General features: G+C 39.6%; 2 protein-coding genes across 3 annotated transcripts in view; one reads left to right on the forward strand and one right to left on the reverse strand.

Annotated features, from left to right (window-relative positions):
* LOC117474733 (zeta-sarcoglycan) overlaps nt 1–22,204 on the reverse strand; it is a 283,850-nt gene that overhangs the window by 199,781 nt on the left and 61,865 nt on the right. The window lies entirely within an intron of this gene.
* Nucleotides 11,975–21,517, forward strand: LOC117474732 (sterile alpha motif domain-containing protein 3-like). Of its 2 annotated transcripts, none has more exons than XM_034120723.1 (7): nt 11,975–12,285; nt 13,678–13,746; nt 16,198–16,370; nt 16,900–17,922; nt 18,319–18,474; nt 19,193–19,285; nt 19,742–21,517. In XM_034120723.1, exons 4-7 carry the CDS (start codon nt 16,918–16,920, stop codon nt 20,048–20,050), a joined length of 1,563 nt encoding a protein of 520 aa, XP_033976614.1. In that variant the 5' UTR covers nt 11,975–12,285; nt 13,678–13,746; nt 16,198–16,370; nt 16,900–16,917; the 3' UTR covers nt 20,051–21,517. The 2 variants fall into 2 exon arrangements, with proteins under 2 accessions (XP_033976614.1, XP_033976613.1); XM_034120722.1 differs by having other exon boundaries at nt 16,219–16,370.

The following is a 22,204-nucleotide window of genomic DNA, read 5'->3' on the forward strand; positions in this document are numbered from 1 at the left end:
TTAAGTAACATACTTTCGTCGCCGGCCGGCCGATACATGCCGCGCATTAAGTGGGCCTGTCTGTCAATTAATCCCCGGGCCACTTTTTCCCCCCAGTCCGCCCCTGTCTGTAAATATTCTATAAGAAACGATAACCTTCTTTCCAGAATATGGTAATCAATTGCAAAGGTGCGACTTGTTAAGGTTCAAACAACAAATACTTCACAATAATTACTGTTACTGTTTGTATGGTGCTAGGAAATGTTAATGTTTATGGATTTGTTAAAAATAAAAGGCTTATACTCTCATTTTTAATGTCCAATCCTGAAATATCGCAGAACATGGACATGCTCAATATCCACCTCTGTGTGTTCCAGTTGGAAGTTTATAGTATGGTTAGTAACACTGTGTAGTAAATGTGTGAATTTGAGCAGCTTATCAATCCATGTCTCCAATGTGCATTGCTGGTATTTCCGCAGTGACTATCTAAACTATAAAGGAGCAGACCGACTTTAACTGCTACGCTGGCTATAACCGTGCAGACACAACCAAACACACATTAAACTACTTAATGGAGAAGAGAGTCACAACAATAAATTACAGCTGTAAACATTGTCCGTCCTACTGCTGGTTTGTAACCCAAACTGCATTGTAATGTTTACAGGTCAGAAGCAGCAAAGCATGCAACCACACCGTAAAGGGCTAATAAAAAAAAATCACATCTCAGTTTCATTTTTTTAATGGCCACCATGTTAGTAGCCATAATGTTACTATTACTGGTTAAAAATGATTCTGTCATGTCTTAAATGAAAACATAAAACCTTAAAGCCTGACACAAAAACACACACACACACACACACACACACACACACACACACACACACACACACACACACACACACACACACACACACACACACACACACACACACACACACACACACACACACACACACACACACACACACACACACACACACACACACACACACACACACACACACACACACACACACACACACACACACACACACACACACACACACACACACACACACACACACACACACACACACACACACACACACACACACACACCACACACACACACACACACACACACACACACACACACACACACACACACACACACAGCTCTGAGACTAATAAATATGGGTTTGAAGCTCGACAGCCTTTTACAAAAAGTAAGAATATTATTCATAGACACACAGCACTGTTGGGACATTTAAAACAACAATTTGAAGTCATTCCAGAAAAACCAGATTCCCAGAAGGAGGCTGGAACTGCAAAGTTGTGTACAGAATCAGACTTTATAAATAAACTCCCGCAGGTAGAAATTATTGTTTTTCTACCAAGTGCATAATCTCACTAAACTCTAAAAGGTAAGACAAAGTTAATTAAAGGTCTTCCAGTAGCTTATCATGTTGCATTACAACCAGAAGAAATTACCTTTTTAACGTTGGAACTTTTTGTGTCTGACTAGATGTGCCAAAACATTTTCCTTAGTTATCTCCATGACATTAAGAACATTAAGATAGCAGAAAAACAACTATATGCTAAGTAAAGATATAGCCTATAATGTGGTACCATGCAGGGAAAGATGACGCTCTCTGAAATTGTTGTCGTATATGCATAACGCCCACCTTCCACCCCCCCCCAGGTTAATATTGTTAACTCTGTCAGCATTGTTGGATGCTGTTTGCGATGTGCTTGCTGTTAGCAGCGTCAGCCGCTAGCCGCCGGCTAAGCCATGCCAGGTTGATGAGCTGTGTGGAGACAATCCCTCAATCATATTCTCTGACTTCCACACCTGGGTCAGAATATATTCTTGTTGATATATAAAGAGCGGAACGTCAGTGCACAGCTTGGCTCCCCAAGGCTAATGCTCAAAATAAAAAGTTTATTCAGTGGTGAATTCAGAACTTTAGTATACCAGCTGAAGGACAATAAGACAGAACAGCTTGCTGTCATGCAAAAAAGTATATAATTAATTCCAAAACACAGGAGAATGAAAGCTTTATTGGCTATATCTTAGCATTTCTTAACTTTCTTTAAAAGAAAAGATAAGATAGTGTGACATGCTCATTCAGAAAGCTGCTGTTTGAGTGATTGCAACAAAAGTAATCTGAGGCCCCGGCTCCACGGGAACGCATACGGCAAAATGCATCGGAGTAACGCAAACGCAACCGCCCACACGCAATATACACCGGATTGTGTCAAGCTCCACGACACGGCTCCGTTTACATCCAACCTGCTCCAAAAGCTGCAGTACATATGCCGAACCTGTACATGGCGCTGTAACTTCCTCCACAAAAAGCAGCAACTTCCTCCACAAAAGCAGCGAAGAAGAATGGTTGTCATGGCTGCACTTCTGTTTATTCTCCGCGGTGGGGGCCGAGGGAACCGCGCAGAGTTTTTCGCCGGTCAACGTGTGTTAAAGTTTAAATCTGCATGCTTCCTCATGCAGCAGCTGATCCAGTAAGTAAACCCGACAGTAAAAAGAAACATATTTATAACTAGTTTAGGTAGTTTGAGAGGTAATTAAAATAGCTAAGGGTGGTGATCTGACTTGAAGTGTGTGTTTTGCTCCCGCTGCATCACAGCCGGAGGAGCTGCGTGTCTCCGTCCTGTCAGATTAGACTTCACTCGCGTTTATGTCCATATCGAGATAAAGATAAATAATCTGAATTCAGTGTGCAGTGTACTTTTGCGGGGGTGAGCAGCAGAGGTGGGAAGAGGCGGGGCTATTGCGTCGTCATTATCAGAAACGGATGACCGTATAGGCGACCCCACGGCCCCGTTGGACCCCCCAGAGCGCTCCGTTCCCAGATCTATCCACCTTTGGACCCGTTGTCGTTTGCAGGGTCTGTTTCTACATTTCCGTTACGGCGTCGTGTAGCTTAAAGGGCTATACGCATGAGAAATATGCGGATTCAACCAGTTTTCGTTCCCGTGGAGCCTAGGCCTGAGTGGCGAAAGTGATAATTACATGAAGACCTCTTAGTCGATTGTTTTGGTGGTGGGACAGGTTCTGGCACAAAACCATGCATAGGAGGGCAAAAAGGGCAACATGCCCAGCCACTATTGGATTTAGCTTTATTCTGTCCTCACAGAAGAGAGACAGGGACACTGTTGCCAAATGCTCACTTAGCAGACGGGGGAGAAAGGATAGGACAAATAATTTCTTCTTGGAAAAAGACAACCAATGTGGCACAACCTGAGTGTCAGACTAGTTGGCAGCAAAGTGCAAAGGCTTATTTAAAGTGATGAATGTGACTTGAGTAAAGCTAGCTAAAATATGCAGAAGAATAACATGTAAGAATCTCATATGTCTGGAGACTGTAAAGTTTGCTTTTGGGGTTTTTAAACAAAAGCCAATTAAAAAAATGCAATCTTAACTTAGTCCTAGATTTAAACAAAAACATTTGTAATATTGGTTAAAGACTAATTATCTGTTAAAATACCACTTTGAATAGAGTAATGGTAATGCATCCCAGCCAGAAATAATATTCTACACACATGACAAAACATGTGTTTGGAACATATCCTCTTAAAGGAATTAGACCCTATTCATGTAATTGTTTTTGTTTCAATGATATGGAGAATAATGACTAAAACAATCCAAGTGATCAATCCTTCCAGTATCATGACTCATTTCGCAATAACAATCAAAATAATGAAAATAACGTATTTTTTGAAAATGTGCAGGTTTATTTTCTGTGTAGTCTTGCATGCTCTAGAAACAGCCTCCTATGGTAATACCTTCACTAGTCACACTCTCCATCTCAGAGGTGAAAACACCACTGTGGAGTTAAACCAACCTATGCTTGACTAATCTAAGTTAAACTGTATTTTAATGTGCTGAGCTATATGCTAATCACCAGGAATGTGATGCTGAACACCTACTTAAATCCAAACATAGGACCCATCTGTCCCTGGGGCGTGAGAGGAGGAGGTAATTTACATGATTAATTACCTATACCTAACAAGCACTGGCGGTGTTCTGAGCTCCCAGGGTTCCTCACAAAGCATGTTGGTGTGAGTGAGAGTGTGTGAGTGTGAGTGTGAGTGTGAGTGTGAGTGTGAGTGAGAGAGAGAGTGAGTGTGAGTGTGAGTGTGAGTGTGAGTGTGAGTGTGAGTGTGTGTGTGTGTGTGTGTGTGTGTGTTCCGCTTTGCAGCCATATTGCAGACTTCATAGTCTAGCCAGGTAATGATCTATAATTAATGATGCAGTTTAATGTTGCAGTCTTTTCATTTTATTCGGTATAGCAAAAGTTGGTTCAGTTTCTATATCAACATTTTCAGTTAACTCGCTAAGTTAAACTTTACAAACTAATAAACAAGGTACTATAAACTCTCACTTGCTTCCTACTTGTACCCAAGCAGTGCTTCCAAATGTAGTACTTGTGTTTCAAATCAGGTCAATGTTGTTGCATTTCCTTATGCATCAATTAAAAACGGTATGAAAGGTAGACAAAAGTTCACATTTTCTAAGTGTGTGAAGTCATTGACTTTTCTTCAAAGTTGGTTGTTCTCCCTAAACAGGAGAAAAAACATCAAGGTGTCACTGATCCTGCCTGATGCAGATATGCTTTCTGATATAATTGATGCTTCAGTCGATTGGTAGAACAGATAGTTCAAACCCCTCAAGAAAAATTAGGGATTTGTATTATTGGGCTTGAAAAAAATAAAATACTTTATTTGTAGTGAAGTTACGGAGAAACTTGCTTTAATGAAATACATATGAAAAAGTTGTAAGTAACACTTCAACATTTGATGGATAAGGAGGCTATGGCTGTTTATGCATGTTTATATGTACGAGCAACAGTCATACTGCAGTGTACAGTAGTTCTCTCTCTCTTTCTCTGGACAGACTGGAGACATACAGACTGGCTCATTACCTGTAATATGGCAAAATAGCAGCTGAGGCATATGGGTGTGGTAAAGTGCATATTTGGGCAACCATATATGTGTCTAAGTGCATGACGCTGTGTATGCATATATGTGTTTGAGAGTGTGTTTATTTATGTGTGTGTTGTTGTGTGTAGGAAATATGCTGCACCACAATGCCAGTGTTGTGATTAGGTAGCAATCAGAGGCTATAACAAGCTTTATGTAGCAGACATCAGAACACACTGTCCCTGGAGAGCACATTATGGACATCGAGATGGAAGAACATGTGAACAGAAGAATATTTTGTTATAAAGACATGCTTATATAGAATTAACAACAAGCACACATACATGTGAAACAAGCATACATAGGACATGACCAGAGGTGTTGTCAGTGGATGTCAAACATATGACAGGAAATAGGAGCCAAACATTATACGATGTATTCCAGGAAATCAATTCTAACTCATTTATAAACTGGGTCTCTTGAGAAAGACGAAGCCTCAAGATACAAATACAGCTTGAAGCTTTGTAGCAGGAGCAATGACAATTTGAGGAGGATGATAGGAAGATACCAAAGCCAATCGATACTGCCTTAATGTGAACATTTGACACCACTTATGTAGGTGTCCAATCAGTGTTGATGGTAAAGTAGTCATTTGAATCTATATATTTCTCAATGCATGGTTTATCGACCGAGAAAGTCGAGTTCTGCGGCTCGTGGAGTTTCACCTGCAGTGACAAGTGCCGACCATATGCTCTGACACTCTTCCACTCCTTATGCAGCCGGAGCCTCGAACTCTCTTTGTTATAGTCTGCCATATACTTTGACTTAAATAAAAATGGCACAATATCAGTCAGCTTAAACACTGTAAAATGTATCCTCATGCTCAACTTCCTCTGTACTCATATGTTGGTGGGTGTCTGTATAAAAAAAACACTAACTTCTCATTGCTTAAAAGTCACTCCTTTTACTCAACTGGTGCAAATCATTACAGTTGACCGTAAAATGTAGCCCGCACTAACTCACTTTATGTAATCGATGGGTCACTGACATCAAAATACAAAATGTAACCATTGTGCGTGACCATTATCCACATGTACCAAAATACATACTTTCGACTAACTTAACCATTTCCACAATTACCATAATAATCTCTCCAGGACCGAACAACCAATATAATGTGCTGTTCACACACAATGTCCAGTCAACTCCATAGATCTCTCCATGTTTATTTTCTAAATGGGTCATACAGTTGAATAATGCTGTTTTCAATTAATTTTTCATTAAAAAACATTGTTAAAAAAAATCAAAATGCAAGGGGAAAGATAAAAAATAAACAAACAAAAGTCCTTCTCTCTCAGTCTAATAAAATATACAAACAGGAACTCTAAACATTAAGCTAGGTGTGTGAAAATGTAGAATAAAATGTCTGAACACTATGAAGAGGACCTGTAATGAAATGCATGATGAAATACAAATGCTAATAATATGTAACCAGAAATAAAAGTATGAGAGTATATACAGTCTTATATAAGAATCAGAAATCAGATCCTTATGACACAGCTCCCTCCAGGCTGAACAGTGTGTGTGGGCACGACTCTGGTGGTGTGTGCGCATTTAAGAGTATGTACTTACAAGTAGGCGTGTTTGTGCATGTGAATGTGTATTTTAGAAACAGCACGAGCAGTAGTGCATCAATGAGCGTGTCTAAATCAGTGTGTGTGTGTGTGTGTGTGTGTGTGTGTGTGTGTGTGTGTGTGTGTGTGTGTGTGTTCTTTAAGTGCACGGAGAGTGTTTGGTACAGAATTCTCAAGCACTGCCAACTGTTAAACCTTGTTTTTCTGCCAGTGCCTGCTGTCAGCTCCACCTGTGCCATGAAAAGACACACACAGACACACACAGACACACACAGACACACACACACACACACACACAGACACACACACAGACACACACAGACAGACACACACAGCTTCGCAGCTGTCTGACCTCAGTGTAAACGCAGAGGGATAGGACACGCTTTAGGTTTTTAAAAAAAGGCAAAGTGCAGCAGGTATAAGATTTGTGAAAAGGTAACTGTGGGAGAAAAGAAACAAATCATGTAAAAGAGTGTAGTTGAATAAATGATAGGAGAAACTTTTAAAGTTTTCGAACCAAACTTTCTAGATTGTGTTGTTCTAAAGGAAAACATTACTTATTTGAATCACTTTAAATGCACACTGACCTCTCTTATCGCTCCGTCTTTTTCTCTCTTGCTTTTTGTCCCTTTGTCTCCATCTGCCTTAGTCTATTTCTCTGTCCCTGTAAGGAGCCCAGATATGCAGATTTGTTTTAGTAACTGTGAAACTGCAGCAAAATAAATGGACAGGTTGGAACATTTATCAGCACTATCTCTCCTTACTTACTGACTTCCTGTCTCATTCCCTGCCTCTCCATTACTCTTGCAACCACAGCAGCACTTCACTATTCTCCCCTAAATATTATACCTCTCTATATCATGTAGGTATGAATGAGAGGGAGCTGGCACTGCATACCAAATATTCAGCAGCATAAGTCATTCACTCTGGCACTGAATCTGATTACGGTGTTTCCCAGGAGCCTTTTTGGTACAAATGATGATCTGATTTGTGTCTTGTGAAGCTCTACTTCTTGTTTCAATAATTTCTTAACTACTGTATAATAGCCTATAATTAATTGTAACAGGTATTGATCGTACGATGCATCTGTTATTTGGTTGTTTTTCTATCTTATGTAGGACTGGAGATATTTAAGTCGTACTATACATACATGACACAAAGCAGCGTTTTCCTACCAGTTTTCGCACTACTTTTGTTCAACACCTAGCTTTATTCCCCAACTAAAAGCAGCCAAGTCAAACGGGGACAGAGAGACAAATGACACACCTGTCTATATGTCTGAACGGTGGGTGCTTGTGTGTGCATGAGTCGGAAAGAATTTGAAGCATACTTGATGAATATAGCACCCACTCCCTGGAGATATTGAGTCAAGATGGCTGACTACAGCTGACCTGTTTTGGGGGTTCACTGGAGTTTTAAATGGCAACAGAAAGAGAAAATCCCATGGGAAGTTCAGCAAATAAACAGAGGTTGTGCTCTACTCATCGAGCCGTAAGAGAACAATCCGAAAGAAAAAAGGTAGTGTTCATTCTTCAGCACAAGTTTCTTACCAGTGGGCATTTTTCGTACGGATTACCATGTTTTTATATATTTCTACTGGCCACACACACCTCATTGTGTATAAACATAGCAAGCACTCACCATTGCTGTACTGAAGTGCACACAAAACTTACAATATGGAAAGGAAAAGAAAAGAGAAAGGCATAGAAGTGAGACTGAGCAAGAAAACTAGTGCAGAGAAAACCTCAGTGCATGAACTCAAGTAATACAAAAGACAGTTAAAAGAGGGTTGTTATGGAAATATGTATAGATTAAAAATATAAAATTGGAAAATCTAGGAGGAGAAGACAAGAGGAATTATTAGAACTATCTAATATTTTGTGAACATTTTACCAGTGTCGACTATTGTGTCCTACATGGTTAGTCCACTTTTAACATGTTCTGATACAATATAATACACCTCTGTGCATTTCTGGCTGTATCAGTTCTATTAAATGCATTTCTACATTTGCTTTTGCCAAGACAACAGAATGAAAAAAAACAGCTCACTGCAGAAAATGTTAAAAAGTAAATTCAAATGTTTCTTGGCAACAAGATGTAATGAAATGAGGATTCCGTGAACACCTTGGACAATGTTGATTATAAGAGTTTAATTGGAGGTTTACTTCAGTGTTCTTCCATATTTCTCTTTTATGCTGCCTGTCATGTAGAGGAAGCAGGCAGGGAATGAAAGCCCAAAGAGAAGGATGGAGACAGAAAGAAGGATGAGCAGGTAGCCATGACAGCTGGTATTTGGGAATATGGGTCCTTGTACTTTGCTCTCCCGTCTGTAAACATTGTGAACATCTATGCACACGCGCAATGTGGCAGCAGGTGGTATACAAATGAGAAGTTTGCCTTTCAACTTTGCGACAAGTTTCTTGGTTAAAGAATTTGAATCAGATTTGTATTTGTGAACATGATCAAAAACAACAACTAAAAAAATGATGGAGCTTTCCATAACCCAAAGAAAGAGAGACATCATCGTGGTTTTTCCCATGAGACCACTTTGAACAGACTCATAATCCAGTTATTCAATGCTTTGTAAGCAATTAAAGAAAAATAAGGTCAGTTAAAGGTCCCATGTCATGGCCATTTCTACTGATCATAATTCCATTGTTGAGGTCTACTAAAATAGATTTAAATTGTGCAATTTTCCAAACTCACATTGGTTTCTCATACAGCATCTCTGTATAGTATGTGTATTCACTCTCTGTCCTAAACGGCTTGTTGGAGCTCCTGCCCCCCCCTCCCTATGAGCCCAGTGGCCATTCTGCGAGACAGCGAGACACAGCGAAACCCAGCCCGAACACACACACACACCCGCAGCCTGGCTGGGAGTTTGTGTGTGTGCTCACACACCGACTCACAGCCTCGCCGCGTCCCGCTGTCTCAGGGAGGAGAAATCGGCGGAGCTGCAGCTGAGAAAAGATTGAGTGTGTGTGAGGAAGTCCGTGGATTGGTCAATTTGGACCAATCCACGGACTTAACGTAACGGCTCCACGGATTGGTCCATTTGGGTATGGGCACGTCACTGTACCCAGGAAGAAAAAGAAAAATCTCCAACGAGGCGTTCTGGGGCAGCATAGACAGGTCTTTTCTGTGTTAGACTTTTACTCGCTACAGGGTGTACTGTGAGGGTTTGTGACTTTGCAGAGCGTTTACATGCATAAAAACCTTCATAACACACAAGGGGACGGGTAATAACCGGAAAAGCATGACATGGGACCTTTAAGCACATGGAAGGATGCACTAAAACCATGTTAATCGTGTTGCTTTTTACAGAAACAGTTTAGATATATTCAGAGTATATTGTATGCAGCCCATCATCCTCGCCTAGGAGTCTGGTTGAGAATTGCCTGAGAGGATGATTAGAACAATTTGGATCAGGCAGAGATGAGGTTCATTAAAAGGTAGTTAAAAGTCTGTTTGCATAATGCTAAAATAAAATATACCCTTTGAGACTATACAGAACTCTACTTTTAGGTTCTGCATGGCAAACAAATACATTTAAAATGTTCACAAGTCAAAAGTTTCCCCAAAATATATGACAAAGTATGCCAAGTGTCCAAGTACTGGCAGTCAAATAAAGAAAACTAATTCAAAGTGTCTGAGGCAGGTAGTCAGTCTGCCAGGAGGATTTTGGCAACAGGTAAAAAGACAGGAATGCGATAACGGGCAGGTAACAGGAAACAGTAACTTAGCAACAAACACTGTAAACTATTGGTGGAAACGAAAGGCCGGTAGCTGGAATGAGAGACGGCTGAGCAGGCAGGCGATCAGGTCAGGTGATTTCCGGAGGAGAGAAACTCTCCGAGGGCCACAGGATGGCAAATGAGCCGAGACTGGGTCTGCAACACACACTGGAGAGCTTTCTTCGAGAAAAACAACCTTATCTTTTCCTGAAGAGTGACATGTCACAGTTCTGTGAATAATGAGTCCTCGTTCTAAGTAGCAAAGGTGGTAGTGACATGAATTGAGGAGGTGGTTGGGGTGAATAGTTAAGCGTGCAAAGCATGTGAGCTTACCATCTGTGACTGCAGTTTGCATCCCGTCTCCTACCCTCTATGGTTTCTTTAAAGCCAATCGGTATTTTGTATAATGTTTTGTTTAGCAATGTATCAGATGGTAGTCTGACAATATGCAGTTCACCCTGCCATTAGGGACCTTTACAAGGGTAGTGGCACACTTTTAAATCACAATAAAAAAAATGTTTTAAGATGCCAACAACGAAACTAATGGACAAAAATATGTAAACACTAAAGCAACATGCAATACAATATCACTGTCAATATCTAATGCAAAAAGATAGCTACAAACTGTAGAAAACACCCAAGACTGATCTCAGAAAGCTCCAGTCAAGACTCCAAATTAGCCTGAGATTAAATTAAGTATAAGAATAACAAAACAGCTTTATCCATAGATGAAACTTTACCCTGCTACCCAGGGCTTGAACTGGTTTACCGGACAAAGCAATAAACTGCATTGTATTTAAAACAGAGCACAGATTTTGTCTAAACTACTATTGTAAGTGGAATCTCACAACACTTAAATGTCTTTCAATATGAAGCCACGGTCCCTTCTGATGCTGGATGATTATTCTCCCTTTTTTTCCAAGTGCTGATTACAGTCAGACACTTCACAGGACACCTCATTATCTGTAAATGGAGGCCCTATTTTTAGGCTAATTTCATCTTTTTTAAATTTTATTCCATATTCACGCTTTTGTTCAGGCAGTTCCTGACAAAGGAGCAACCCAGCCTGGGGTGAGGATGAAATTAGAGAGAGAGGGCTGAGGAAGACAGCAGGTTAGTAAAAGATTAGTGGATCAGGATAAAAATATGCAAGGTTGAGCAGCAGATTACAAGTAAATGTAACCCATGGTAAATGTTCAACATTAAGAGCATTTAGTCAGGAAACCACCACATATACATGCAAGCACTTACACATGTGGGTTCAGAAGAAGTGATTATGGGATCAGTTTCAACAGGTGGAAAGGTAACACACAGACACACACACAAAAGCACACCTGTAGCCCTGGTCTCTATGCACCACCTATTTGTTTGATGATTATTTAAACCCCCTTGGTGAGAGTGAATCTGGTCAGAGAGAGGAAGAAAGACAGAGCGAGAGAGAGAGAAAATGAGCAAGAGAGGATTAATGGCGACTCCCTATTGCTAACGCAGAGACATACGCACATAATGCATGCATTAACACACATCCACTCACACACACCTGTCAAATGATACCATTGAGGATGGTTAGTGAGTCGACTGCTGCCAAAATGGCTGCCTTTTGTTTACAAACCTCATTATCCTCTTCAGTTCACGGTGAGCACGATGAGTAATTACTCCACCAGTGTACGAGTCACATGGCTGGTGTAACATTCACACTCTAGTACACTCAAAAAAGTGAACTCTGTGAGTTGTTGAATCTAATGAATGCATCTTTACCCAATTTAATTGATATATCTGAGTTTGCTGTTTAAACCTAGTTGATTTAAGTAGGGTTTTCTTAAAATGGATACCTGTTGAAGCCACATATGCTGCTCAATTATCTCCAACGCAACACAGCTGTGTAAATTGCCTGTGGCGCATGCGCAGAGGCTCACATGAGGGATATGATTGTGACGTGGGCTTTTTCGCGGTGAGGAAGGACAGGAGAAGCTGAAGAAGCAATGGCAGAGACCTGAGCGACATCCAAATGAATATGAGTGAGTATGTTTTTCCTATGCAACATTTTAAGTTGGTTTATAAACATGCGGTTAGAATGTGAAATTGAGAGTGTTGTAACTCGCAGAAATATCTGCAATATTTTCGCATATGGCAGCTAAGGTTGGCTAGCTGGAAAGCTAACTAACTAACTTAATGCTAGCCAGCAGGAATATATCACAGTAGCAACCAAACAGTTTTAAATTGAATTATAAATTACTGACTTGTGTGTTGTGAAATGTTAATTTAATATTGTGAAAGTGGCGCGAAGATGGCTGTTGGTCGGGTTTAGGGATATGTGTTTGACTGTCAGTGAGCAGGACCGGCTATTAACCGGCGGCAACTGAGATGCCTGTGGCGGGGGAAGACAGAAGCTTGCAGATAAAGAACAGACTGTGTGATAGCACTAATGTTACAGTGTGAGAGCTAGCTTGCTAACGTAAACCAGCTACGTTAGTGGTTGGGCGAGCGAGAGTGAGAGAGGGAGCGGGGCTCAGTGATGCAAATTAGTGCTTTTCGGCGCCTCCCGCTTTTTTAACGCTGATTTGGGTGACTTGTGTAATTCGTGGAGAACCGAAGAGTTTTCGTTTTTGGGGGGGGGGGGGGGGGGGGGTTTGGAGTCCGTCAACAACTTCGTACTTAAAAAAAGAAGAAATCTAGACCGCAAAATAATTAAACAAGCGAGTGCCTGTTTTTCCTGACCAAGGACAGGTTCCTTGAACACAACACGAGCGTAACGTGTCTTCACGTGGTATATGTCTGAAAGGAGTGCTGACGGAGAGCACCGGAAAGCCGCTCCAGCTCTTCAAATATTGCAGTACCCATAAGGAGCCGTACACATGCCGCAGTGTTTGCGTGGCTATGTCTTTAGTTGTAATCACAGTGGCGATCTGTTGTTATTAGCATCTGGTTAGCTAGCTATGCTAACGAATTTAAAGAGCTTCTCTACAACCAGGTGGAAGAGAGCTCTCTCCTGAGAGGCTCAAATAACCTCAGCTCAGTGAGGTTAAGGCACACCTTGATATGATCATTATAGTTATTAATGAGACATTAGAGACTAAATGAAAAACAGGTATAAAATACTATATGACAGTAACAAAAAAGTTGTTAAAAATAACAAGAATATAGTTTAAAAGGGGAGTGATTTGTAAAATATCCAAAATGAAAAATCTTGATTTATAACTTAACATCTCTGTCTCCTATTGATCTGAGTATATTATAAAGAATAGCCAGTTCATTGAAGCATTATAGCACAGGCCTTTGTCAGATGGTATATTACGCTGTTTTTTCTCTGCTTCGAATAGTTCTCTCTTTTTTTCACCATACCTGTGTTTGCATCACTGATCTATACTCTGTCATTTTTTGTTTAATATTTTTGTTTGTTTCATTTTCAGTTACATGTGGAAGTGTAAAGACTGTGGTGCAGAGGAAACCTCAAGATTTCAGCTATTGAAGCACTACAGGTTAATACATGGCCACTTTGGCCGCAGACAACCTTATCCATGCACATATTCTAAATGCCCATGCACATTTAAAACGTGGAATGCCCTTCGAAGTCATCTATCCAGATCACATTTTGATCAAACGTCACAAAAATCTGTAAATGTAACAACATTTACCTGCCATCATTGTTCTTGTAGTGGCATTGTCTCATTGAGAGAGTTTTTCGTTCATGTTAACAACCATCTCAAAAGACACGAAACCATCTGTTGTGTGTTTGAAAGTTGTTCCTTTTCAACAAATATTTACGGAACATATCAATCACACAAGAACAGAAAGCACAAGACGCATACACTGAACAATTTCAAAGCTGGAATTGTGGAAAATGGAAGGGCAGATTCATTGAGTTGTACTTTGGGAGATACATGCTTGACAGAGAGTGATGAGATACTTCACGATGATGAGCTTGAGGTTGGTGCATTGGTCCAAACGTCAGAGAACTTGCATAAAGTTATAGAACAGAAACTGGCATTTGTTTTATTAAAACTTGAAAACTGTTTCCATGTACCAGGCTCTGCCATTGATGAGCTGCTAAACGAGTTGCACTATTTGATTAGTTCTTCTCTGGTGCCAGTATCCAACAACATTCTAGCTGATTTCTTCAGTAACCATAACTTGCAAGTTGACCAATTGCTCATTAATGAGTTAGGCTGTACACTTTGTACGTCCAACCCTCTGTCAAAAGCTTTACAAAAGGAAGGACCTTTAGCCACTGCTTTTAAGAGGAAGCAATACTACAAGGATCATTTCAATATTGTTGATCCAGTTCAGTACATACTTGATGCAAAGACTAAAAGAAGTTTTCAGTATGTCCCTTTGCTAAAGGTTTTACATCAGCTACTTCATCAAAATGATGTGCTTAGCAAGGTTGTTGAAAAGAGAAGAGAACAACAGGTAGTGAATGACCACCTTCATTATAAATCTTTTGAAGATGGCCAGTACTTCAAGAACAATGATTTTCTGGCAGGGGGGGAACTGAGAATCTCCATCTGTCTATACGTAGATGACTTTGAAGTCTGCAACCCACTCGGTACTTCACGTAAAACACACAAACTCTGTGCTGTCTATTGGATTTTGGGAAATTTGCCTCCTGGCAGCCATTCCTCTTTGACCTCAATATACCTGGCTCTTTTATGTAGAAGTGATGACGTGAAGACCTTTGGCTATTGCAAAGTATTTGAACCATTACTCCAAGACCTTGTTACATTGGAGCGGCAGGGTGTTTTTGTCTCACAACTGGGTACATTTGTGAAAGGGACACTTCAGTGTGTAGTGTCAGACAACCTTGCAGCACATGGAATAGCCGGATTTGTGGAAAGTTTCTCGGGCCCATATGCTTGTAGGTTTTGTACAGCTCAGCGAGCAGAAACTCAGGTTAAAGAAGTGAAATCGGGTGCATTTACCCCAAGAAACAAGGAGCTTCATCAAGTCCATATTGATACTGCACAGGCAAAAGGAGGTAGCTTTTTTGGTGTAAAAAAAGCGTGTATTTTCACAGAAAGACTTGCCCATTTCAGTGTCACATCAGGGTATCCTCCTGATGTTGTCCATGATCTTTTTGAGGGCATAGTCCCAGTAGAGCTTGCACTGTGCCTTGGTGTGCTTATTTCCAAAAAGTTTGTTACGCTTGAAAACCTCAATAAGAGCATCAAAAACTTTCCATACAAGTGGGGGGACAAAAAAAACCGACCTCATTTGGTCCCAGTTAATTTTGTCCGAAACAAAAGAATTGGTGGCAACGCGCACGAAAATTGGTGTTTATTGAGGTTATTGCCGTTTATGATTGGGCAGTTGATCCCTGAAGACGAACCAGCTTGGAAAGTGATTCTAGACTTGAAACATATTGTAGAGCTTGTTGTTGCACCTATCCACTGTGAGGAGTCTGTGGCATATTTAGAGTTTAAAATCTCAGAGCACAGACAGAGATACCAAGAAGTATTTCCAGATCAGCGACTCTTGCCAAAACATCACTTTTTGGAGCATTACCCAGAAATGATTAAGCTGTTCGGCCCCATTGTGATGTTTTGGACTATGCGTTTTGAGGCCAAGCACAGTTATTTCAAACAGGTTGTAAGACACACAAAGTGTTTCAAGAACATTACACTGTCTCTGGCAAATAAGCACCAGCTGATGATTGGCTATCACATGCACACAAGGAGTAATGAGAGGTCAGCCTTTGACGTGTCAAACGTCTCAACAATTCCATTAGATATCATGAAAGAAGACATAGCACTTCAACTAAGTCAGAAATACACTAACCTCACAACAGTCACGCTAGCACACATTGTCTCTAGCAATGGCATTGAATATAGAATTGGAATGCTTCTTGTGCATGGATCAGTAGGTGGACTGCCTGAATTTGCAGAAATACTTCAAATGTGTATATTGAAAAACACATTGATCTTTATATGCAGAAAATTGTCTTCATGGTACAGGGAGCACTACGGAGCATTTGAGCTCCAGTCATCTTCAGCCAGAGAGATTGTGTTGGCAGAGTTAAGTGAACTGACCGACAACTATCCCCTGAGTGACTACAAGTGTGGAACCCTCCGAATGGTCACCCTTAAAAGATACATACACATGTCAGGTAATTATCCTTTAATTTTTATTTGACTTTGACTGAATGTCTTCATGGGAATGTGGGTAAAATAAGACACAGAATATCAATTAAAAACATCTGGGGTTTGGAGTCAGAAACAAGTGAGGTTAGGTTAACAGAAATAATAAAACACAACTCTACAAGGATGCTGGCGTACCCTAACTAAATCTATGCATGCTAGTTAATCAAGTCAAGTTGCATTTTGTAACATTTGCAATATAAATTTGAAACTGCCGACAATTCAAATCGGTCTGCAGTTTAATTGAACTACCAAAAATGATAATGCTGCCTTAATGTTTACTATGGCTTTATAACTACACATGTGCAAGAGTCATTCAAATATAAATATTTACACAACACATAATTAAATATGTTACTAAAGTTTAAAGAATACTTCCATCACACTAACCCAGTGCTTTCAATGCCTATGATACCTCCACTGATGATGACTGGATCTGCCTCGAATTGTATTACCTACTGTTTAAAAAATATATATCTTCTTCTGTCTTTTCTTTAGAGTAACCTGTTGACAAGTATGGCCACTTCTGCAGTGCTTTGCATCATCCTAGGAGAAAATGACTCTGCAAAAGTAACCCTGCCTTTGGGAATACCAAGCTCTGTTGAGGAACTTCAAAGTGAGATTAAGAGACAATGTGAGGTGTTTGGAGACTTTAGACTGCAATACAAGGACCTTGATTTTGATGAGTTTATAAACCTTACCTCCACCTCAGACATTCAAAACAAGGGGAAAATCAAAGTAATTTACCCCCCAAGTGCCTTATCTACAAGCAGTCCTGGCTTCTCTGCACGGACATCCAGCCAGGATGAGATCAATTCAATCTCATCTGTGGACACTGATCTTCCCTTATCTTCTGATTCTTCGTCAACATCATCCCTCAGAAGTGAGCCATGGCCAAACGCCTTTCCTGTGCCGGAGTTTGTCTATGATGTCGAGATCCAACTCCAGCGTGCCAATAGTGACTTTCAAAGTAATGGTACCCTCTTCAGTCCTAATCCAAGAATGAAGTCAGATATTCTTGAAACTTTGGCATCACAGATTGTGAAATATAAAGCATATCCCTCAAGTGCTGAATTTGATTCGGTAGCTGAAGCACTTGTGAAAAAGCACCCATGTTTAAGGGAGCAAGGCTCTGTTACTGGCTTTTATGGTTGGAAGATCAGTTTAAAATTCAAGATGGGAAACTACCGCACTAAGCTGCGCAACATTGGATGTTCAGAGCTGACTGTCAATTCTTTAAAGCGTCAACAGGATGATCAACGCACATCTCGCAATCAAGTGAAGAAACCTAAAAGAGCGGAGGTAAACTACTATCCAGACTATCCAACAGGACAAACCAAACGGAGCCTAGAGGAAGAGAGGCTGGCACTACTGTCCGAGGTACATAAGAACAATAACCAACAGGTGGTGGAGGATAAAATGGAGAGGACATTTGCCTATAGGCGTCATGAGGTGATTGAAGACAAGCCATTCATTGCCGAATTCAAAAGAAGGTGGCCGGCTCTCTTTTCTGAGCGTGAGGTCAGTCATATATTTTGTTGATAACTTAATTATTATATTTTGCAAGGGGGTTCAATTTAAAGAAGCATTTTACCAATGTACATGTGATGCAGTTTGCCAGAAAACATTAGGGCAAATGCGTCAAGACTGGCCACATACACTTATTATGTTTGTCATTGGAACCTGACTACAGAATCATACTAAGAAATTAACCTAACTTTCATGTTAAATGATAGCTTTGAGAAAAATAATTATTCTATATTTTCATTCTTACAATGCTTTGACAAAAAAATCATCAGGAAGTAAAAAGAAAAATGTCATGGCTGAATTATTCCATTATCTTTTACTGTGGTGCTGCAGCCAACAAGAAAATGTGTTGATTTGATTTATGTGTTTGTCTTTATTAAATGTTTGTAGGTGGAAGCAGAGTTTGCTCGCATCACCACTGTCCCACTGAGATCTAAGTTCATGCAGCAGCTAGATCATCACTCCTCCAAGCTGTTAAGGATTTTCCAGAAAAAAGGTGGTGCCGCTGGGCAGAAAATAAGGAATATCATGGCAGAATACGACAAGGTGTGTTATCTAACAAATGCCTGGTTATTAGAAATATTTGTTTTGTTTAAATTAATTTTATTGTATTTATTGTGCAGTTGTATTACTTAAGCATGCAGTAAAATATTTGAGACGTGTGGCTGATGGAAGACATTTTAAGTCATGTTCCCACAAAGTTTAAAATGTACTTGATCAAGTCATTTTCAAAATGAAAATGAATAAATTAATTGTATTTTCATCTAAAGAGATTTGCATATTTGTGTACCTTTTCTGTGGAATGTAGTAATACATAGTGTTTCATGAATGCAAATTCGCAGAAGTTTGGCTTTTTTGAATTGCAATAATTTGATTTACTGTGCTGCATATGATGGTAGTGAAAAAATGCTTATACTGAAACATATTTCTAAGATGATCATAATGCTTAGTTCCCAGTTAAATAAATACAGTGTCTTGGATTATAACATAAATACTTTTAAAGTACAACTCACTACCTAGTAATAACCAAACACTTGCATTACAGGTGCTTCTTGTGGTATTATAACTTGTACTCCAGTTGAATGCACATTCGTCCCCCTTCATAATAAAATGCACTTAGACACTGCCTGTAAATGTAAAAAATTGTATGAAGTTGCATGTAAAAAAGAACAGGATAGTTTGCTTGTGCATTAATGCATCTAGTGTTAAATGCTGCACAATGTAAAAATACTATTCTCCCACTTATGCATTTCCTTTGTTACAGAATGACGCCATCGAGACAAGGAGAGCCTGCGTTATAAAAGCACTAATTGTGTACCTTAATGAAGACCCCGAAAGCCTGATTAGAGAGTACCTCGTAAGTATTTGTGCCTCTGCTTTCCACATTATTACCCTCTGGAAACAAAAAAAGTGATTTATTTCGTACTTTTTTGAGCTGGTTTTAAACAAACTAATGGCACCACAGGTTTGAAAGAGCAATCAGAAAATAACCCATATGCATGCATAGTACAATTCCCTTTTCAAACTATCAACAGCAGTTTGTAGACCGTTGCTTGAATGTATAATTCATAAATGGAACTGTTGAGTTTCTCAAATTTAAAAGTTTTGTAAAACCATTTTCATATCCATGGTTAACTAAATACCCACAAGCCCCTAGCAGATACCGTCAACAACTAGAAAAGCTACACCCAATGTAGCTTGTAGGTATGCTTATCTGGGAGCTCTATATATGTTACTTAGCAAGAGTGTTGCTTTTTTCCCGTGTGTGTGTGTGTGTAAGTCTGGCTGATGGTCTATTTTTTCTGCCTTTTAGGATGTTGAGACTGACCAGAGTGTAGATCAGATGGTCTTGGGAATCTTCGCCATAAAGAAGGAAGGTGCAGAGCCAACGGATTCCCTCGCAGATGTGGGGATTGTAATTGAAGGTGTGGAAGTGCTGAACGATCTTCAAAACATTGCGAACGCACTGGCAATTTTATTTGGACTCACATATGCATTGGACTTGAGCTATCCAAAAAACCTGAGATGCACGTTTGAGGTTCTTCAAAAGATCCTGATGGAAATGGATGTTCGCCACCTGTCGTCAAAGGCTCAAGTGCTGAAAAACAAACTGTTTGAATGAACTACTTGAACACTACAAGTGGAACGCCTTGAAACGGCACGTTGGATATCTTGGAGCAGGGGTTTTATCCAAATATTTCGGAGGGAATTTTATCTATGGAATGTTACTGAATAGGAATGTTACAAATGATTAATGTCGTACAGTTTATACGTACAAGTTGCAGTTTGGGCTATGTGGTTAAAACATGGTGCTCTTTTGAAAATTGTTGTTGCTAGCTAAATGTTGTGCAACTTTTTCTATTAAGGTGATAGCAAACTAATTATGTATATTTACCAGGTCAATAATATACTACCGTATCCAGCTAAGAGCAACATTAGCCTGGAAATGTCTGTTCTGACAAGTGTGTTTCCAATATTTACTCATCCTTTAGCTCTGTTTTGGTCTCAATACTGTTGAAGGTTATCTCGCTCCTCGGCTGCTGGATGTTTAGTTTTCCTCTCCAGCTGGTCGCTAACTTTGGGGGCCAGGTGCTTCGTCGCCTGCTTAATGATAAACGTGGAGGGAATTGAGAGTCGATCAGAGCTGGCTTGCTGAATTTTTTTGGATTTAGACAGAATTAAGAATTAGACAACACCAAACAGAAAATATGCTATAAAACCAAAACAATAATCTAGAAAACTATTGTTCCGGTTTTCATTATCTCCATAGCAACAGTTGATGACAAGAGACATTTATAAACGTTTTACACATTTTGTAGTTTACTTTTCTATTTATGTGACGACTTACATGCAATGTTTAGTTTCAGTTTGGGCTATGTGGTTAAAACATGGTGCTCTTTTGAACATTTTTGTTGCTAGCTAAATGTTGTGCAACTTCAACCTTTTGTTTGTTGATAAGGTGTGATACAAAGAAGTCTTTATGGGTTTCCATGATTTTAAACTTGGTAAACCTGGTTGCCTATGTGGTTATATCGCGTTTCATGTGAAATAAATGTATTTTTTTCACTGAACCTTAAGTCAGTTAATTTGAATTTACTTAACTACACTTCGTGGAATTTGTTGACATAGTCTGGTTTAGTAAGTGAACTTAAAATGACTTCCATTATAGCAATGAATACCAGTTAAGTAACACGGAATGCAGTAGTTTCCAAAATGATTTAAGTTTGAACTACAAATTAAAGTTAAGTTGATCTTACTAAATACAGTTGAGTATAGCAGTTCTTACTTTTAAGTAACATGAATATAGGTGAGTTAAGTTAGCATTATATAATATCTTTATGTTGGCATTAATCAAAAAAATCAAGTATGTCTAAAGAAACTGCACTGTGTTGACTTAATATTGCTCAGTTAAGTTAGCTGGACACAGAGCTATTAATTAAATCCAGGGTGACCGGGTATTGTTGAAGTTAATTAACACGGTCGCGTTGGCTCAACATAAGTCAGTTATATTCTTCTTACTAGTAATATTTAATTATAATCTACTCAACTCAGTTTCGTGGAATTTGTTGACATAACTTTATTAAGTAAGTCCAAGAAATTATTTTTTTGAGTGTAGGATGGATAATAGCTCTTGGTAAATACACAACACTTGCTTGGTGATGAGGCCATCGCTCACAATAGAAAGTAATAAGGCTGTAAAGATCCATACTATTCCACTATAGCGCTGCTATTAATGTCTCTTTGGGATAATGTCTCGCACCTTAGTTAAGTTTGCATAGCAGTGTTTTTTATTTATATTGACAGATTCACTAAGGTCGGCGTATGAAAGAAAGCCTACTTTATTTGCACACAGTTGCGTATACGTTTACAATAACGATTCAGTAAAACCTTTCTACAGCTGCTTGGGTATGATTGAAGAGTATTTAGAGGTCTGATTCTCGATCGTTTGCCCCTGCTGTATTTTCCCTCAAACTGAAAACATTGTTTAGATGTTATCCCCTGCACCTTGACCTTCTAACACAGGCAATGTAATGCATGTCGTGCATCACCTACTTGCAGACATGCATAATGCTGCTTGCATGATTTGGCACTCTCAGTAAAAAGACCCAGAGTAATGTCGAGGGTATAGCTCTGACCTTACCCTTTAACACCGTCGTAACCAACATTAATATTCAATTACACTGCCGGCCTGGCCCCCTTTGCATTGAATTTATCAACAGAAATAATATATGTGCTTTCTGTAAATCTGAGTCGCAAAATAAAGATAAACCAAAGT

This window comes from Trematomus bernacchii, unplaced genomic scaffold, assembly GCF_902827165.1.
Source record: "Trematomus bernacchii unplaced genomic scaffold, fTreBer1.1, whole genome shotgun sequence".
In the NCBI taxonomy this organism is placed as follows: Eukaryota; Metazoa; Chordata; class Actinopteri; order Perciformes; family Nototheniidae; genus Trematomus; species Trematomus bernacchii.